Source organism: Schistocerca cancellata, chromosome 6 (assembly GCF_023864275.1).
Source record: "Schistocerca cancellata isolate TAMUIC-IGC-003103 chromosome 6, iqSchCanc2.1, whole genome shotgun sequence".
NCBI classification, from domain to species: domain Eukaryota; kingdom Metazoa; phylum Arthropoda; class Insecta; order Orthoptera; family Acrididae; genus Schistocerca; species Schistocerca cancellata.
The window spans coordinates 349,718,339-349,737,399 of NC_064631.1; the positions used below are offsets into that span (position 1 = coordinate 349,718,339).

A 19,061-nucleotide genomic window follows, 5' to 3' on the forward strand; every position below is an offset into this window, starting at 1 on the left:
ACCTCTTCTGCTCTTAACAGTGGAATTCCCATTGCACTCTTAATGTAACCACCCTTGCTTTTCATTTCACCAAAGGTTATTTTGACTTTCCTATGTGCTGAGTCAGTCCTTCCTACAATCATTTCCTTTTCAATTTCTTCACATTTTTCCTGCAGCCATTTCGTCTTAGCTTCCCTGCACTTCCTATTTATTTCATTCCTCAGAGACTTATTTCTGTATTCCTGAATTTCCCTGAACATTTTTGTACTTCCTTCTTTCATCGATCAACTGAAGTATTTCTTCTGTTACCCATGGTTCCTTCACAGTTACCTTCTTTGTACCTACGTTTTCTTTCAAACTTCTGTGACTGCCCTTTTTAGAGATGTCCATTCTTCTTCAACTGAACCGCCTACTGGGTAATTCCTTATAGCTGTATCTAGAGAACTTCAAGCATATCTCATCATTTCTTAGTACTTCTGCATCCCACTTCTTTATGTATTTATGCTTCCTGACTAATCTCAAACTTCAGCCTACTCTTCATCAATACTGCATTGTGATCCAAGTCTATACTGCTCCTGGGTATGCCTTGCAATCCAGTATCAAAATCAAACTGAAATCTTCGCAATTGTAACATGATTAAAATATCTTGCAAATACAGTGTGGATTACTGTCAGAAAATCTGATTTTTTTCCAAGCTAACAAATGTTTTGTACATATGCAACAAACTTCAGCACAGTTGGTCCTGACAATGAGAATGCAACAGTCTGTACCATTACAAATTGACTGAAATCAGTTCTGTCATAACGTCTGACAAAAATACTCATTCTATTGAACCGAAGTACCACATTTTAGGGCAGGTTGCAGTGTTTGTCTGTAGCACTGTGCAGCAATGAGTTTAGAAATGGCAGCGGTGATGATAATGTAGTGACTGTTCACACAAGCTCACTTATTTTCATGGTCCATTCTTTGCTATCTCCTAGTACAGACAGCACTGTTCAAAACCACTTTGATTTGGAGAAAGGCAACAGGCAAGATGGCAATTTTTCAAAATTAACGATAACATATTTCACTTTTTGTAGCAAACATTGGAAGCCCCAAAAGCTAGTCAAAAAGGAATGTAAATTTCCACATGAACAGTTTTGTCAAATACACTTTTAGCAGTAATGACAACTTAAAACTAGTTTATTGTAATGCACATTAATTTCAAAATATTTTGCCAGTAATACTTAGAGTAAAATAACTCTGTGATTGACATTTCAGTGAGTCAAATAATATGCTACAACTGCCAAGCAATAACAAATCTTTATTGAGGAGCACACGGGTATAAACAGAGCCTAGTCCATCATGGCTGGCTGCACACCATGAACACTGATCCCTGCGACTGCAGTCTGTCAATCACAAAGTTATTTTATTTGAATAATAACATGAGTAAAACTACTACCTACTGTAAAAAGTCTGGCCAGTTAATAGTTAAAGATGACTCCCAAACATTAGACACCAAATTATCCTTGTACTGTGGATTCATTTCTACATTCAAACGTGACTTTATCTTGGCAGAAATGTTATTTAGAACACTCTTGGGCACTTGATCTGGAAATAGAATTTTTTATTAACCACCAGTAAAATTCACAAATAAATAAAACTGTGGACATAACTGTAATTACAACACAGCTGCATTCCACTGTAATTTATTATTATGTATTATTCAAATGTTGTCTGTCGTCATAATGACATCAATGGCGTGCGTATTCCTACGTCCATGTTATTATAATCGTTGTTTACATTATTTTCAGCCTTAAGTAAATTTTGCATTCACATTTGTGAAAACTGAATATGCAAGTAATTATAATACTATAAAATACTAAATATTTGTATGTTTTATCATTTTTTTCTTTCTATAATAATAACAAGAAGAGGAGGAGGAAGAAGAAGAAAACATGCTTTATCACACAACTGTTTAACAAGCATTAGATTGGTACTGCATGTATCTGGTTGTTGCATAATGTACTCCAGGAAGACCTCAGCAGCTTCAGCACCAGCAGTGAGAGAAATCTTCTCGCTCTCTCCTCCTGTGCCCTATTCTTCATCACTTTCATCATTCCTTTCTCGCACCCTTTTGATTATTTCTTCACCTGTTAAAGTTTGGTCCGTATTACAGTTTTCCTCATTCGGCCACTTAGTAACAACTTCATCATCAATTTCTTCTCCTCCTAGAAGGTTGTGGAACATGTTAGTGTAAAAAGTAATTGATAATTCTGGATGGGCTGGCTTGTTGCTGTCACTCACTACTGGATCCAACTCGGCATCAGTGGATGACTACAATTTCCTCTAGCTCTTCAGTATGGTGGCACACTCCACTTTATCCCCTGCTTCGGCTGCTTGGGAAACAACATCACGTATGTTAATCGCTTTCCACGCCTTTAGCATAGTCTCAACAGAGTCATTTTCATTTTTGTTCCACAAGGAGATGAGAAGTGAATGTTGATAATGATGTTTACGTTAGAGAAATGTCTGAAGGATGACTGGGAGCATTGTCAGTTATAAGGATAGCTTTCAGTGGAAGCTTTTTCTTCTTAGGCTGTTTTCTCACTGCTGATACAAACATTTAATGGAACCACTGATAGAATATTTGTCTGTCCATCCACGCTTTTTTACCCGAGTGCAATACTGCACTGTAGAGTATTTATGTCAGTGTGTTGAAAACAACATGGATGTTGGTATTTTCCAGCAACCATAAGTGGTAGTTTATGACACCCATTTGCATTATGACATGCCATTAATGTTATGCGCTGTTTCTGTTGCTTGTAACCAAGAGCTTCCTTCTCATTCTTGGCAGCTACTGTTTTTGAAGGAAGCATCTTGTAAGTCATCAGCATTATACAAGGCATCAGCAGTTAAATCTTCTTCCTCTATTATCTTCTGTATATTGCTTACGAACGCATCAGCATCCTTATCGTTAGCTACGTGACCTGCCCCGGTGACTGTCAGCTTCCTAATACAGTGTTGTTTTTTCCAGTTTTATAGCCAACCTTTGCTCACTGCAAACAAGTTACTACCGCTAAGTTGTTTGTTAAATGCAGCTGCTTTTTCCTTTATAATAGTACCATTGACAGGAAATCCTTTACTGTGTTGTTGTATGAACCATCTATTAACAGCTACATCCAGTTCTTCATTCTTACTCTTTCACATAACCTTCCGTTTTCCCAACTCAGTAGCCATTTGTGTGTGTTGAGTACTGTCTAATAACATCATATTTCCTTTTGATGTCATAAATAGTTGCTCACCCAACACTGGACTCAGCAGCAATGGCTTTCTTCGAAGAACCCCGATTTAACTTACTTAAAATTTCAAGTTTCTACTTTAGGTTAGCGTAATGCATTTCCTTTTTGGAAGACATGATTCCGAACTGTAAAGAAAGCTACAATTTCAAATACAGTACATGAAGCATTGTTTAACTAAGCATTGTTGTGCACAATAATTCATTGTGCACGTGTTTTTGGACATGCGCCGGATTACTGAGAGGCCAGACTACTGGGGGCCAGATTAGCGAGATTCTAGTGTACCTCACACCCTCTTACCTCTACATTGCTTCTTTCCAGACTGTAAGTGTTATGTACACAAAGCTTCAATGAAATTACTCTATGGGATTTAGGAGATGTGGTGTGTTTGGCAAACACACACGCTATTTCTGCCTTCAGCACAACACCTGCAACCGGCGGGTAGTCTTGCTCTAAGCACTCCTCTAACATTGACAGTACACGCTGAGCAATGCAAGTGCACTACGGGTTTGTCAACAGCACAGCCAACAAATCCAAGCATGCCTGTGGAAAGCCATCCACCAGCAGCCACCAACCTTGCCACAAGCCTCGCACACCAGTGACAGTGGCACTGCAATCATGCTACTAGTTTACATCCACCCCTCAATTGGTGCTCTCACCAGCCATGCAATGCTGATTCGTCAGCTGTCACCTTGGAACCTTTAACTCTTCTGATGCTGGCCTTCCCTGGACTAGGCATCTCAGAAGCCATCTGTGGAAAATCCAAAACAGCATCCACACTGACCCACCAGCGACACCCCAGAGCCTTGCCTACTCTGATGTTGGGCGTCCCAGGATTCTGTGTTCCCGGAAGATGGTATTATTCCATGTGAATCCATGGATAGCAGTTACTGTCATTACCTGCATCACGACACAGGTCACAAGAGACTCTTGTTTTGTCAGATACTTACTAGGCCAGGAGAATCTTCCAGTTGTATCAATCAGAATCTACATCATGTTTAACCTTGTTCTTTATATGCCATGTTAATAAAGTTCACTTATGTGCCATCTGGGAACTCATTTTGCTTTTCTGTCCCTTATTAATCCAGATCTCCAGTTCCTATGTATCTCCTTTTTTTAGTACTAACTGTATAGCATTTGATACTCTGGAAGTGATACTAAGAATCGATTAAAACAAGTTGCAAAATCTAACAAAGGCAACACATGAACATAACATACACTAAAAATGCAATACTGACCAAAAGCAAGTATAAAAAAGTCAAGGAACACAGATAAAATGTAAGCAGGACAGCAGTTTATAGGTGAGCCATTCTGGGCTACTTTTCCTCATTGTAACTGCAGGCAAGCGATCATCTGCTGCACTTTAGATTTCACTGAAAGCAATTTATTGCTCCTCCCTTTGAGGCACTGAAGCCTCAAACCTACTCCTTGTCAAAGGGTACATGGTGACTGCTCACAGGGAGTCTGGGGAAGGAGGTGGTCAGAGAGGCACAGCAACTTCATTTCACAAGATTCCTAATTTTTTTTTTTTTAACCCAACAGAAAATTATCTCCTACCTATGCAACTGCAGATGGGAAGCTTTGATCAGTCTGCCTACTGGGTAAACGAGTCTAAAGATAAAAAGGGCTTTTTGGGAACTGGAGCAGATGATTAATTTTTTCCAACAATGTTGTCTCATTTATTTCAGTGCACTCAGGAAAGAAAAGAACTATGTGTAACAGGTAACTCTGGGAGCCTTATCCTGAGGATACACTCACATTTAGGGAACACAACTGCACAGTCAATGAAGTCCATCTGCTTAGATTCATTAGTGTAAACATACATAAAATTGAAGTGTTGATTTAGGCTATGACCTGGCAGCTAACTGCATGCATCATGTTTTCCCATCTCTGTCCACCTGTGCCTGTGAACACCCAGTTACAACAGCATGTACTATCTACCGCAAAGCAGATAATATTTTGTTCTATTCCATTCATATGTGGGAAGACACAGGTGGGTAGGAGGGGGGGGGGCACTACTAATGCTTTGCATACAGCCCTAATAGCATAATTATTCAGATGAGCTCTTTGTGTGACATCCAATGGCTGCAGCATAAATGTTACAGTAGTCAGTATGTTATATTTAACCAAAATGGTGTTACAATGACTTAACACCTCGCTGTAACAATCCAATTAGCATGTCTCAGATCAATTGATATACAGCACACACTTCGACTTCCCCTACTGCTGATTTCGGCATTCCCTTGAAAAATGTTGCCATCAGATATTGTCAAGTTCTTTCTCGTTTTTATGGACATTGTCTCGCATTACCCCACTGTAAAGAGAGCTGGGATGTATGTGATATGGTTTTAAAGTGTCTGAACAGCATGGCTACCTACCTCCTCCAACAGGAAATACAGCTTCCAGCTTAAATGAAAGGAGAAAAGATGATGGTCTATTCTAGGGCCACTGATATTCTTGTCACAACTAAAATCCATGGTGTTAATGAAGAAGCAACAACTATTTGAGTCCCACCACCCACCCTCTACCCCTCTGGAACTAGAACCTGCGATGGATTATTTTATTTATTTATTTATTTATTTATTTATTTTTTTGAGGGGGGGGGGGGGGAGGGCGGCGCACAACTACAGTGGTCATTACCGCCCAGACTAAGTTATGAATGCACTGCGAGGCACAAGGTTAAAACAGCAACTAAAAAGGACAACACTATAAAAGGCACATTAACAGGCAAGGGATTAAAAGAAAACAGCATAATCAAACGTACTTAGACAGGTTTGTCAAGTGGATAAATTGAAGAACGCGAGCAGCTGCTCCTGGGTCATCCGCTAAAATGGCATCCTGAGTACATTGCAGGCCAAGATCAATGCACAGTGTATGAAAATTCGGACAGGACGTTAAAATCTGGTGTACCATCAGCAATTGCCCAAATGGGCAGAACGGCGCCGGCGCAGCTGTCAGCAGATGGCGATGGCTGAACCGGCAGTGTCCAATTCGTAACCGGGCCAAAAGACCTCCACCCGCCGAGAAGGGCGTGAAGAGGTCGTTCAAGCCGTGGGGAGAGGTTTCAAGACCCGACACTTGTTTGCAGTAAGTGTAGCCCAATCGGCATGACACAGCGATAAAATGTGCTGACAAATGACCCTGCTAAAATCAGATGATGGCACACAACAAGAAGCTGTCCAAGGCTGGAGGACCGCAGCCTTGGCTGCAGCATCTGCAGTTTCGTTCCCAAGGATACCGACATGGCCAGGAACCCACATAAAGGTAACCGGAGAACCGTCGTCTGCCAGCTGCTGAAGAGAACGTTGGATCTGGTGCACGAAATGGTGAACTGGATACGGATCACCGAGGCTCTGGATGGCGCTCAGGGAATCAGAGCAGATGAAATAAGCAGAATGTCAGTGGTGGCGGATGTAAAGAACAGCCTGGTAGAGGGCAAATAGCTCAGCTGTGAAGACCGAACAATGGCCATGGGGTCAGTATTTGAAACTGTGTGCCCTGACAATAAAAGAACACCCGACATCGTCACTGGTCTTAGAGCCAACTGTATAAATGAAGATCGTATTGATGAACTTCGAACGAAGTTCGACAAACCGGGAGCGGTATACCAAAGCTGGGGTAACCTCCTTTGGGAGCACGCTGAGCTCAAGGTGAATGCAAACCTGAGCCTGGAACCAAGGTGGCGTTTGGCTCTCGTCCACTCGAAAGGTTGCAGGGAGTGAAAAATCAAGGTGCTGAAGGAAGCGATGAAAGCGAACTCCAGAGGGTAGCAGGGCAGATACATACAGCCCATATTGACAGTCGAGACAGTCGTCAAAAAGGGAACGATAAGACGGGTGGTCAGGCATTGACAATAGCCGACAGGCATACCAACAAAGCAGTATATCGCGCCGGTAGGTCAGTGGCAATTCACCGGCTTCATGCTGAAGACTCAACGGGACTATTATAGAATGCTCCGATCGCAAGACGTAACCCCCGCTGTTGTATAGAGTTGAGGCGGCGTAAGATGGACGGCCGTGCAGAGGAGTATACAAAGCTCCCATAATCCAAATTTGAGCGGACGATCGACCGATCCATGCAAAGTAGGATGGTTCGATCCGCTCCACATGACGTACCACTGAGAACACTGAGGACATTTAGAGAATGGGTACAACGGGCAGCCAAATATGACATGTGGAGGACAGCTAAGTTTCCTGTCAAATGTAAGACCTAAAAATTTTGATGTCTCCACGAATGGGAGAGCAACGGGACCGAGATGTACGGTTGGTGGGAGAAATTCTATGTAGTGCCAGAAGTTAATCCAGACCGTCTTCTTGGGAGAAAAACTGAAGCCATTGGTGACACTCCAGGAGTAAAGACGGTCAAGACAACGATGAAGACAGCGCTCCGGAAACATGTACGCTGCACGCTGCCATAGATGGTAAAATCGTCCAGGAAAAGGGAGCCTAATGCATCAGCTGGGAGGCAATCCATTATTGGATTAATCGCTATGGCGAAGAGAGCGATGCTCAAAACTGAGCCCTGAGGCACCCCATTCTCCTGGCAAAAGGCGTCTGACAGGACAGAACCCACACGTAGCCTGAACTGTCGATCCATTAAAAAGGCACGAATAAAAAGAGGGAGGCGACCGCGAAGGTCCCATGTATGCATGGTGCAGAGAATGCCCGCCCTCCAACAGTTGTCGTAAGCCTTCTCCAAATCAAAGAACACAGTCACAGAGTGGCACTTCCGCAAGAAGTTTTTCATAATGAAGGTCGACAAGGTAACCTGATGGTCAACAGCAGAGCGGCACCTACGAAATCCACATTTTACATTGGTAAGTAGGCGTCGAGATTCGAACAGCCAAACCAAACGAGAGTTAACCATTCATTCCATCACCTTACAGACACAGCTGGTAAGGGAAATGGGTCGGTAACTGGAAGGCAAGTGCTTGTCCTTCCCCGGCTTAGGAATTGGGACAACAATAGATTCGCACCAGTATGTGGGAACATGACCCTCAATCCAGACGCGATTATAAGTACAAAGAAGAAAACCTTTACCCGCAGGAGAAAGGTTTTTCAGCATCTGAATATGAATATGAATAGAATGAGGCCCTCGAGCGGAGGATGGCGACCGGGCAAGTGCATTTTCAAGTTCCCGCATGGTGAATGGGGCATTATAACTTTCATGATTCGAGGAGCAGAAGTTAGGTGGCCTTGCCTCCTCTGCCTGTTTTCGGGGGAGAAAGGCAGGGTGATAATGAGAGGAGCTCGAAACCTCTGCGAAAAATCGGCTGAAGGCATTGGAGACATCCTCAGGGGCCACAAGGACGTCATTCGCGACCATCAAGCCAGAAACAGGTGAGTGGACCTTAGTGCCAGATAGTAAAACTGTTGAAGGTGCTTGTGAAAGCAGCCCAGCCGGCTTTCTTGCTTTCTTTAATAACACGACGACACTGCACAAGTAATCGTTTATAATTGATACAATTCGCCATCATAGGGTGGTGTTTAAAGGTGCATAAAGCACGTCGACGAGCACGTAAAGCGTCTTTACATACTGCGGTCCACCAGGGGACCGGTACGCGACATGGAGAAGAAGTAGTATGAGGGATGGAATATCCAGCAGCAGCGAGAATGAATTCCGTGGGGTGTGCGATCTGACTATCGCAGCTTGCGAAGGTTTGATCCTGAAAGGTCATCCTGGAAGAGAAGAGTCCCCAGTCTGCTTTGGAGATGTTCCAACTAGTTGAGCATGGAGAGGGGGTATGATGCACGAGATGGATAACACAAGGAAAGCGGTTGCTCAAATACGTATCAGAAAGAGCGTACTACTCAATCCGGATGCAAGTTGGGTAGTACGTATAGAGAGGTCTAAATGGGAATAGGCATGAGTTGTGTCTGAAAGATAAGTAGCCCCTACTGTAGTAGCCAGTATTGATGCAGACAAGATTGAGATGGTTGAAAAGGTCTGCTAACAGGGAGACTCTCAGGCAAGATGCTGGAGAGCCCCAAAGGGGATGGTGGGCATTGAAGTCTCCAGTCAACAAAAATGGTGCTGGTAGCTGAGCAATAATTTGCATCATGTCTGCCCTAGCGACGGCAGATGATGGCGTGTAAACGGTACAAATGGAAAATTTAAAAGTGGGGAGAGTAATTCGGATGGCAACTGCCTGCAGGTCGGTGTGCAATGTGATGAGATCATAGTAAATATCATCCCGGACCAGCAACATAAACTCTCCATGAGCCGGAATACCTGCCACAGGGGCTAGGTCGAAACACACAGAGGCATAGTGTGCCAAATCAATTTGATCGCATGGGTGTAGCTTCGTTTCCTGGAGAGCTACGACTAGCGGACAGTGTAAGCGTAGCAGCAACTTTAAGTCCTCTCGCGCGAATATTCCAATGAAGAAGTACTGAAAAGACTGCTGTCCGTCTTCAGGAACCACATGTTTGTTTGGCCCCTAAACAGATACTCCTCTGTTGTGGTTGCACCTACAGTAAGGCTATCTGTATACCTTCAACTTGCCCGACAAATAACTTAACCTCTGCACTACAGTGCTGTTATGAATTTAATGTTACTTCAGAGGCTCTAGTCAATCAAGAGAAAAGTGGATATTCTTTTTCATTGATTACTCATTCATGAGGGCCCACCAGGGTTAATGGCTGCAAGGTCTGATACCTGGACTCTTTCCTTCACCATAATTTATGTGGCTTTGAAAAGTCAGTTCCATTCCTGAGGACCTCTCCTTATTGGTACTTAAATATGAGAGGGGCACAGCTTTTTATGTTGCTTTGACTACCAACCAGCTGTCCATGCACTGGCCAGACTTCCCCTCTACACCGCACACTCTTGTTTGTGGTCTAACAAAATGCTGCATGAAGTAAATATGAAAAAATCTTTAAAGTAACAGAACTAATGTATGTATATACAACAGTTCTCACTTATCAAGTTTGATGTTAAAGGTTAAATCCAGAGACCCTTCAGAAGCAACACTCTTTAGTTTTCCTTTTTCTCACATACACGTTGACTGTCAAATATTGACATGTTAATTCTTTTATAAAGTAATGAGACGTTTGAAGCTGATCTGTTCAAAAACATTTTTGTTTTGACAGATGATTTTAGCCACATTAAGCATGTATTTCTAGAACCCACTGTCCCAATTGACTTACTTTCTTTAGTAATGCTATATGCCAAGAAAAACTATCATCTTCAATTAAACAATAACTTGATACAAGTTTCTCATCCACCTCTTTCAAAGTACACTGCACTAGCCAGAATCAAACAATGGAAAATCTAGGATGGAATGGAACAGTATTGTGAGAAGAAAAGTTGCTACTTACCACATAGCAGAGATGCCGAGTCGTAGATAGGCACAACAAAAAGATTTTCACAGTTAAAGCTTTCAGCCAGTGGCTTTCGTCAACAATAGACCCTAATACACACCCACCCATGCAAATCACACACACGACTGCAGTCTCAGGCATCTGAAACCACACTGTGAGCAGCAGCACCAGTGCATGATGGGAGTGGCAACTGGGTGGGGGAAAGGAGGAGGCTGGGGGAGGGGGGGGAGGTGTGGCAGACAGTGAAGTACTGCAGGTTGGGCAGCAGGCAGGGGATAGGTGGGGAGGGGGAGTAATGGGAAAGGAGAGAAATTTAAGAAAATAAAATGACTGGATGTGGTGATGGGATGACGGCTGTGTAGTGCTGGAATGGAAGCAGGGAAAGGACTGGATGGGTGAGGACAGCAACTAACGAAGGTTGAGGCCAGGAGGGTTACAGGAACATAGGATGTATTGCGTGGAAAGTTCCCACCTGCGCAGTTCAGAAAAGCTGATGTTGGTGCGAAGGATTCATATGGCGCAGGCTGTGAAGCAGCCATTGAGATGATGGATATCATGTTTGGCAGTGTGTTCAGCAACAGAGTAGACAACATGTTTTTTGGCCACAGTTTGTCGGTGGCCATTCATGCAGACAGACAGCTTGTTGGTTGTCATGCCTACATAGAATGTAGCACAGTGGTTGCAGCTTAGCTTTTAGACCACATGACTGGTTTCACAGGTAGCCCTGCCTTTGATGGGATAAGTGATGTCAGTGACCGGATTTGAGAAGGTGGTGGTAGGAGGATGTATGGGACATGTCTTGCATCTAGGTCTATTACAGGGGTATGAGCCATGAGGTAAGGGATTGGGAGCAAGGGTTGTGTAAGGATGGGCGAGTATATTGTGTAGGTTTGGTGGTGAGCGGAATTCCAATGTGGGAGGGGTGGGAAGGATAGTGGGCAGGACATTTCTCATTTCAGAGCACAACAAGAGGTAATTGAAACCCTAGCAAAGAATGTAATTTAGTTGCTCGAGTCCTGAGTGGTACTGAATTACGAGGGGAATGCTCCTCTGTGGCTGGACATTGGGGCTTTTGGAAGTGGTGGGAGACTGGAAAGATAAGGCACGGCAGATTTGTTTTTGTACATGGTTGGGAGGACAATTACCGTCAATGAAGGCTTCAGTGAGACCCTCGTCACTGCAGATGCAACGACCACGGGCGGCTAAGCTGTACAGAAGGGTATAGAATGGGTGTGGTGGTCAACATCTACGAAGGTTGCTTGTTGGGTTGAGTAGGACCAGGTGAAGCAAATGGGGGATAAATTGTTGAGGTTCTGGAGGAATATGGATAGGGTGTCATCACCTTCGATCCAGATAGCAAAGATGCCATCAATGAATCTGAACCAGGTAGGGGGTTCAAGATTCTGGGTACTTAGAAAGGATTCCTCCAGATGGCTCATGCCATGCAACGAATTGACGCATGGTGCAGGGAATGGCAATTGAATCTCAACGTAGACAAGTGTAATGTGCTGCGAATACATAGAAAGTAAGATCCTTCATCATTTAGCTAGAATATAGCAGGTCAGCAACTGAAAGCAGTTAATTCCATAAATTATCTGGGAGTAGGCATTAGGAGTGATTTAAAATGGAATGATCATATAAAGTTGATCGTTGGTAAAGCAGATGCCAGACAGATTCATTGGAAGAATCCTAAGGAAATGCAATCCGAAAACAAAGAAAGTAGGTTACAGTACACTTGTTCGCCCACTGCTTAAATATTGCTCACCTGCGTGGGATCCGTACCAGATAGGGTTGATAGAAGAGATAGAGAAGATCCAACGGAGAGCAGTGCACTTCGTTACAAGATCATTTAATAATCGTGAAAGCGTTACGGAGATGACAGATAAACTCCAGTGAAAGACTGCAGGAGAGACACTCAGTAGCTTGGTAAGGGCTTTTGTTGAAGTTTCGAGAACATACCTTCACCGAGGAGTCAAGCTGTATATTACTTCCTCCTATGTATATCTCACAAAGAGACCATGAGGATAAAATCAGAGAGATTAGACCCCACACAGACGCATACCAACAATATTTCTTTCTACGAACAATACGAGACTGGAATAGAAGGGAGAATCGATAGAGGTACTCAAAGTACCCTCCGCCACACACCGTCAGTTGGCTTGCGGAGTATGGATTTAGATGTAGAAATAGGTTGGCATAGGATGGTGATATGAAGATGCCCATAGCCGTACCCTGGATTTGTTTGTAGGTAAAGCTTTCAAAGGAGAAGTAATTGAGGGTGAGGATATAGTTGGTCATGGCGACTAGAAAACAGTTTGGTTTCGAATCTGTCAGGTGTTGGGAAAGCTATTGTTCAATAGCAGCAAGGCCATGGGCATTAGGAAGTTAGTGTACATGGAGGTGGTATCAATAGTGACAAGCAGGGCACCGTGTGGTAAAGGGACAGGAGCTGTGGAGAGTAGGTGGAGGAAATGGTTGGTATCTTTTATATAGGAGGGTAGCTTCTGGTTAACAGGTTGAAGGTGTTGGTCTACGAGAGCAGAGATTCTCTCAGTGGGGGCACAGTAACTGGCCACAATGGGACGTCCTCAGTGGTTAGGTTTATGGACTTTAGGAAGCATGTAGAAGGTAGGAGTGCGGGGAGTGGTAGGGGTGAGTACAGAGAGACTCTCCAAGGAGAGATTCTGGGATGGGGCTAAAGGTTTGGGTAGTGACTGGAGATCCTGTTGGATTACTGGAATGAGGTCACTCTGGCAACGTTTGTAGTGGAAGTATCTGACAACTGACAGAATCCTTCAGCCAGGTAATCCTTGCAGTTCAGAACAACAGTGGTGTAGCCTCTGTCCGCAGGCAGGATTAAAATGTCAGGATCAGTTTTCAGGTGGTGGACTGTGGCTCTTTCTGTGGGTGTAAGGTTAGTCAGCATGTTGAGGGATTTGGGGAATGATGGTTAGGCACAGTTTGAGGTTAAGAAACACTGTAAAGTTAACAGGGGGTGGTTTGGAGGCACTTGGGGTGGATCACAGTTGGGTGAAGGAGTGAACTGAGTTAGGCAAGGTTCAATATTGGTCTTTGGTTGAGCCTTATTGGTAGGGGTGGCGGCGAAAAAGTGTTTCCACTGTAGGGACCGGGAGAAGGAGAGAGGGTCTTTAATAAGTCCTGCATGACTGAATATGGGAGTGGGACAAAAAGTGAGGCCTTTGGAAAGGACTGATATTTCTGTGGGGCTAAGGCTTTTGGAGGAAAGGTTCATGACTGTGTTGCAGGTCTGTTGAGGTTCTGGATTCTGTGTGGCGGTGGGAGGGAGTTTTGGAAGGTGGGGTTGGTGTAGAAGGTCTGCAGGACAGGGTTTATCAGCTATGAGGGTGCATGAAGGAGGTTTGGAGGTGGTTGTAGAGATGGTGGACAGTGGCACTCCAAGGCAGGAGTAGGAAGTGAGCAGGATGGAGAGCTTTTTGGGGTGGCGTTATGCATGTTGCTCAAATTCCTGCAGGGAAAGAGTTTCAATGTGTGTTATGGGTACCAGAAATTTGGGATTGCATAGCACGAGAATTTTGTGGATGGAGAGAAGATACTACAAGGAGAATTGGGCTTGGTTGATATGGTTTTGCAGAACTATGTTGGTGAGGGCTAAGGATTGGCAGAATTTTAACAGGGAGGTCATTGTGGAAGAAGGGGTGGCAGCCAGTGATGGGTAATTTGATGGTAAGGCCATTAGAGGGGATTCCATGAGCGAAGCAACAACAGAGGAACAGTACGCAGGACTGGGATCTGGCTAGGGATAAGGAGACTTTTCTGTATTGATGCAGATGGAAGGAGCAAGAATCCTTGGTGGTGGAAAAATTACGTAGATAATGTAAAATAACGTCTGCAAAATTTTGCGAAAACACACCCAAATACATGTGAAAATATATGAAATGGATGCAAATGGGGGAAACAAGATGAAATTTGAGGGAGTCGATGATAGCATCCAGTCACTTCTGCCATCCCCCTTCTTCACACTTATCCACCCTCAGACCTACTAACCACTTCCAACACTACAGTGTTTGGAGATTAACTAGCCTACTGCTGGAACAAATTCTCAGATTATGCCAAAAATCTGATTCCATGTTTACACAATTGCGAAGAGCACTACATATAAAAATCTGAGAATATGACATCATCTTGAAGTGAAAGAATCTATTGTCGGTAATGTTTTTCACAATACCGTTCTTGTAATCTGTAACTCAAAAAAGCTCTAAAGCCATAGCACTCACCACCACCACCACCACCACCACCACCACCACCACCACCACCACCACCACCACCACCACCACCAATGAATCCTGTAAGGCCAATGTAAAACTGTAATACAATCATGATATAACAACAGTTGTCATTTGTGTGGTTGCTGTGGCTAGACACATTTCTTACATTACATATACAAGGAAAAATGGTAGTTCATTCTTGATATACTGCTTGCACTGAATCCTCACTACACACCTCCTCAACCATTGAATAATGATACACAAAATGAGGCTATCAATTTTCTGTGTATTCTGTAAGTACCTCAAAACTAACATACAATATTTTTAAACAATTCATATTACATTCCATCCATCTAACTACAAAACGCCCAGATGGGATGCAATTATCAACAAAGCACACCAACGGAAGGATTTCTTCATGTTCTACTCAGGTGAATATTACAATCAATACTATACAATAAGGGCAGAACACAGAGAGACACACACAGAAAAAAATGACGACTAGCTGTCAGTACTGTCAAAATTTAACATCGTATATAAACCATAAGCACAGGCACAATGACAGCCCAGTGAAGAAGAAACATGTCTCAGTGAGTGGAAAGAATTTGCTATTCACATCTACTGTCTTCGCCAACTCCAACCGAAATGGATAACTTGTATTGCACCATCACCTCCACCTCCTCCTCTGCCCCCCCCCCCCACTCCAGTCTTTGTTATGGTGACAGACTGGTCTTAGCATAGTCACAAGTCTAGAACAGGTGGAAAGGTGACAATATGGTGTAAGTTTGCTTACCACTGCAGACACCCCCCCCCCCTCACCTCCCTCATCTTACTTGTGGGGACAGACTGATCTGTAGCGCAGGCAGAGCTCTAGGTTACTTTGAAAGGTGAGAGTTACCGAATCCAACGAATGTGAAGGCCAAATAAAAGGTCATGGTGATAAATTCACCGGTAGCAAGGACTAATGTTTTCGTATGCGCCACACTGAAAAACTACGTAGCTCGTACTTCAACTGGGGAAACTACAAGTGGCCGTCCAATACGTAACTGTTACCACAAAATTATCACCTATGAACTTAACCTGGATATCTGACTACGCTACAGATTGGACTCTCATCACACCTAGGGTTTCAGGCGGAAGTCCACCACCACACCCTAGCCTAAATTATTTGTACACAAGACAGGCTTAATAAAATACAATTTGTTTCGACAACTTCGGGTGCAAAAAGATTTATGTAATTAAGTTTACTAGTCAATTTCCACACCTTGTTTATCCTTTGATACTTCTTTACGATCCACCGAATTGCAATGGCAAGCGGAAAAACGAAGTTGCCTGGACATCATTGTCAAAGTCCTTAAGCTCCAACAACTGTCAACTGATTGAAACGCCCTGCTACACATTAAACTACTCATTTCACTTTATGTTCCCTCTCCCTGATTTAAATGCCTCTATACACAACAGTAACACACTACTATCTTTGAGTTGAAGCATAGAGTAGAAAGATCTCTGGAATAGCCCATAGATTATCTACTTTAGGAGTTCGAGATACACTTCTCCGAGAGTGACAAGTGTTATCGGCAAGGAGGTTAGAACTTAGAGTCAGTAAGCACAATTGTTTAATCACCCGCTAGTATTTCCAGCGGGTGATGATACTTACTCATTTGTAAAGTAATTGGAAGTTTGAAGCTGTTTTCTACAGCGGAACTCGATTCCTTGGGACCGTTGTACAATATCGGGATGAACCCATGGATTGTTAACCAAGGAATAGGCTATAAGCACAGGTTAACTTGAAGTGCGCGTTGTACGACGACTTTTTATTCCCCGGTTATATAACTCAGGTTCACACACGCAATTAATGTGGTGCCACTGTTTGTGACTTTCTGCAGTGGCATCGTCAGCTACCGTTCACACAGGACGCCACTAACTGTAAGCATCAGCTGCATAGCTTTCAATATAGCATCAACTGAAATCATACGGGCGGCTATGAATGTTATAGTATAGGTTATGGACTTAGAGCTGTCACAAGATTAAATAGAAAGAATATGCAAATGCTCGATCCGAAAATAGATTTCGCGCAGGGATAAATCAAGGGAAACAAACACATTTATAAAATAAATAGCACTCAGAGCCGAAAACGCTGTCTGCAGTGACAAACTAACCAAAAACTGGCATGTAAATATCATCTCCAGACACGTCACTCATCGGAGATTTTAGAATCTTATCGTATTCATTGATATAGGCATTTCGAACAACTAATTTTTAGTTTAACGCTTGCCAAATCACACTCTGGAGTTATTTCCTGCATATAATCCACAATTTCTACAATATTTAGTCTAACAATTTGCGTAGTTTATACGACTCGCTTTTGTGGTTACATGTATTAAGTTTATTTATTTATTCCTTCGTGGAGCACGTTATTGGCTTGCAAATATTGCGCCACACACACACACACACACTGCTGTTTTTGTAGTTCTAGAAGCTGCGACAATGTAGCTGCCGACTATTGTTTTTACTTTTTTCACAAATAAAATAGAAACGCATTGAAATCAATTGGAGTACATCAGCTGCTGCACGATAACTGCCACAGAATACTCGTGTTTCGCAACACTGCCAGGGAGCAGTGGTGGCAGGAAAGGGGCACAACATAGTACAACCAAGCTGAACTTTTTGTAGTGTGATAAAAGTTGCATGTCTTCAGTTGCACCACTAAAAATTGGGAATTCACACATGCAACTGCAGTATGTCCCTAACTTTGGCAGTACTTTTGTTGCGCGTGTGAACAGGGCTTTATTTCAGAAACAGCGTTCACCTCCAGCTGGTTGGTTGTTTCGAGGGACGGGATCAAACAGCGAGGTCATCGGTCCCATCGGATTAGGGAAGGGCCCTTTCAAAGAAACCATCCCATCATTTGCCTGAAGCAATTTAGTGAACTCATGGAAAACCTAAATCAGGACGGACAGACCTGGGTTTGAACCGTTATCCTACTGAATGTGAGTCCAGTATGCTAACCACTGCGCCGCCTCGCTCAGTCACCTCCAGTTAAGTTGGCAACAACTGAAGAGCTCTCTGGGTATTTTCGTGTCCGTCGTTTCATATCCACTTAACTGTTGTGCATGGAGCAGAAATATTTCTAATCTATGTCATCGTGTGCAAAAATGGCGTGTCAAACATGAGTGATAAGCGTTACAGATCGCAAAGCTATATGCTTGAGGACACTGTAAGGCTGGTAGATACTCCAAATGAGTTCAAGAGTGTAGTAGAAAACGCGAAATTGTCGCAGCATTATTCAATGAAAATATTAGTGCAAAACATTTAACTAAAGTGGTAGGGTACTTACAAGTGTAACAATATAACAATCCATCTTGAAATTAGTTAAAGGACCTGGTTTTTGTTGTTGGATCGGTAAGAGATCTTTCTAGATTTCCGCATAAAGTATGGGAAAAAAATGCAACAGTTTCCTTTCACAAACAACATCATGTAGATCGACAAAGTAGCTACAACCGATGTGCGATTGTTATTATTATTATTATTATTATTTAAAGAAAGAAACACGTAAATATTATGCCTAGAAAAGGTAGTAGAGGCTACAGATTGGTGGTGCTCCATATGTGTAATGTAAGTTACAAATTCTGTAAAATGAAATACACAACTTGATAACGTTGTCAACAGAGGTACGCATAGTCAGTTCGATTCAGATGCTACATTTCTACACACATTAGTATTCTATCAAATGTAGCTGTATGGTAGATAGTGAATTGTATTATTCCATCAAACTAAGTTGACACTTCTTGCCATGGCTGATAGGAATGACTACAAGTGAGAAATGTCTTTTCAGTCACTTCCAGCAGCCACCTTGCCATGTGTACACCTAGTTTACTGGAGTAGTAAGTAGATGCATAACGTAGAAGCAACTGCAATCATCATTGTGAAATGGTTGTTTTTTCACTCTCTCAAACAAACAGTGACAACACAGACATCATGGAAATTGATTTGACCGAAAATTCTGAGGGGTGTTAGTGGCTAGCTTGCTGTTGTATTTACATCTTAGAATGGTTAATTAACTACAGCAGCAATGGGCGTTCTACAGAAAATACTATTGCTGAATTATTGAACACTATTTGTGCATCTGCTTTCGTAATTCTTGGGCATATATACATCCTATTTCTATGATGTGGTGATTATTAATTATATTGAGTGTATATATGAAGAATAAGATGCCAACATTTACAATAAAC

At 42.9% G+C, this 19,061-nt stretch overlaps 1 protein-coding gene across 1 annotated transcript in view; it reads right to left on the reverse strand.

The window, feature by feature from the left end:
• The window catches only part of LOC126191346 (ATP-dependent RNA helicase DHX30-like), a 303,809-nt gene extending 287,507 nt beyond the window's left edge, over nucleotides 1-16,302 (reverse strand). The window contains exons 1-2 of the mRNA XM_049932185.1: nucleotides 16,091-16,302; nucleotides 1,425-1,569 (exon numbers count right to left, since the gene is read on the reverse strand). Of these exons, the coding sequence (XP_049788142.1) occupies nucleotides 1,425-1,569; nucleotides 16,091-16,238 (293 nt within the window). The 5' untranslated portion in view covers nucleotides 16,239-16,302. The remainder of the gene's footprint in view (nucleotides 1-1,424; nucleotides 1,570-16,090) is intronic.
• Between the last annotated feature and the right edge of the window lie 2,759 nt (nucleotides 16,303-19,061).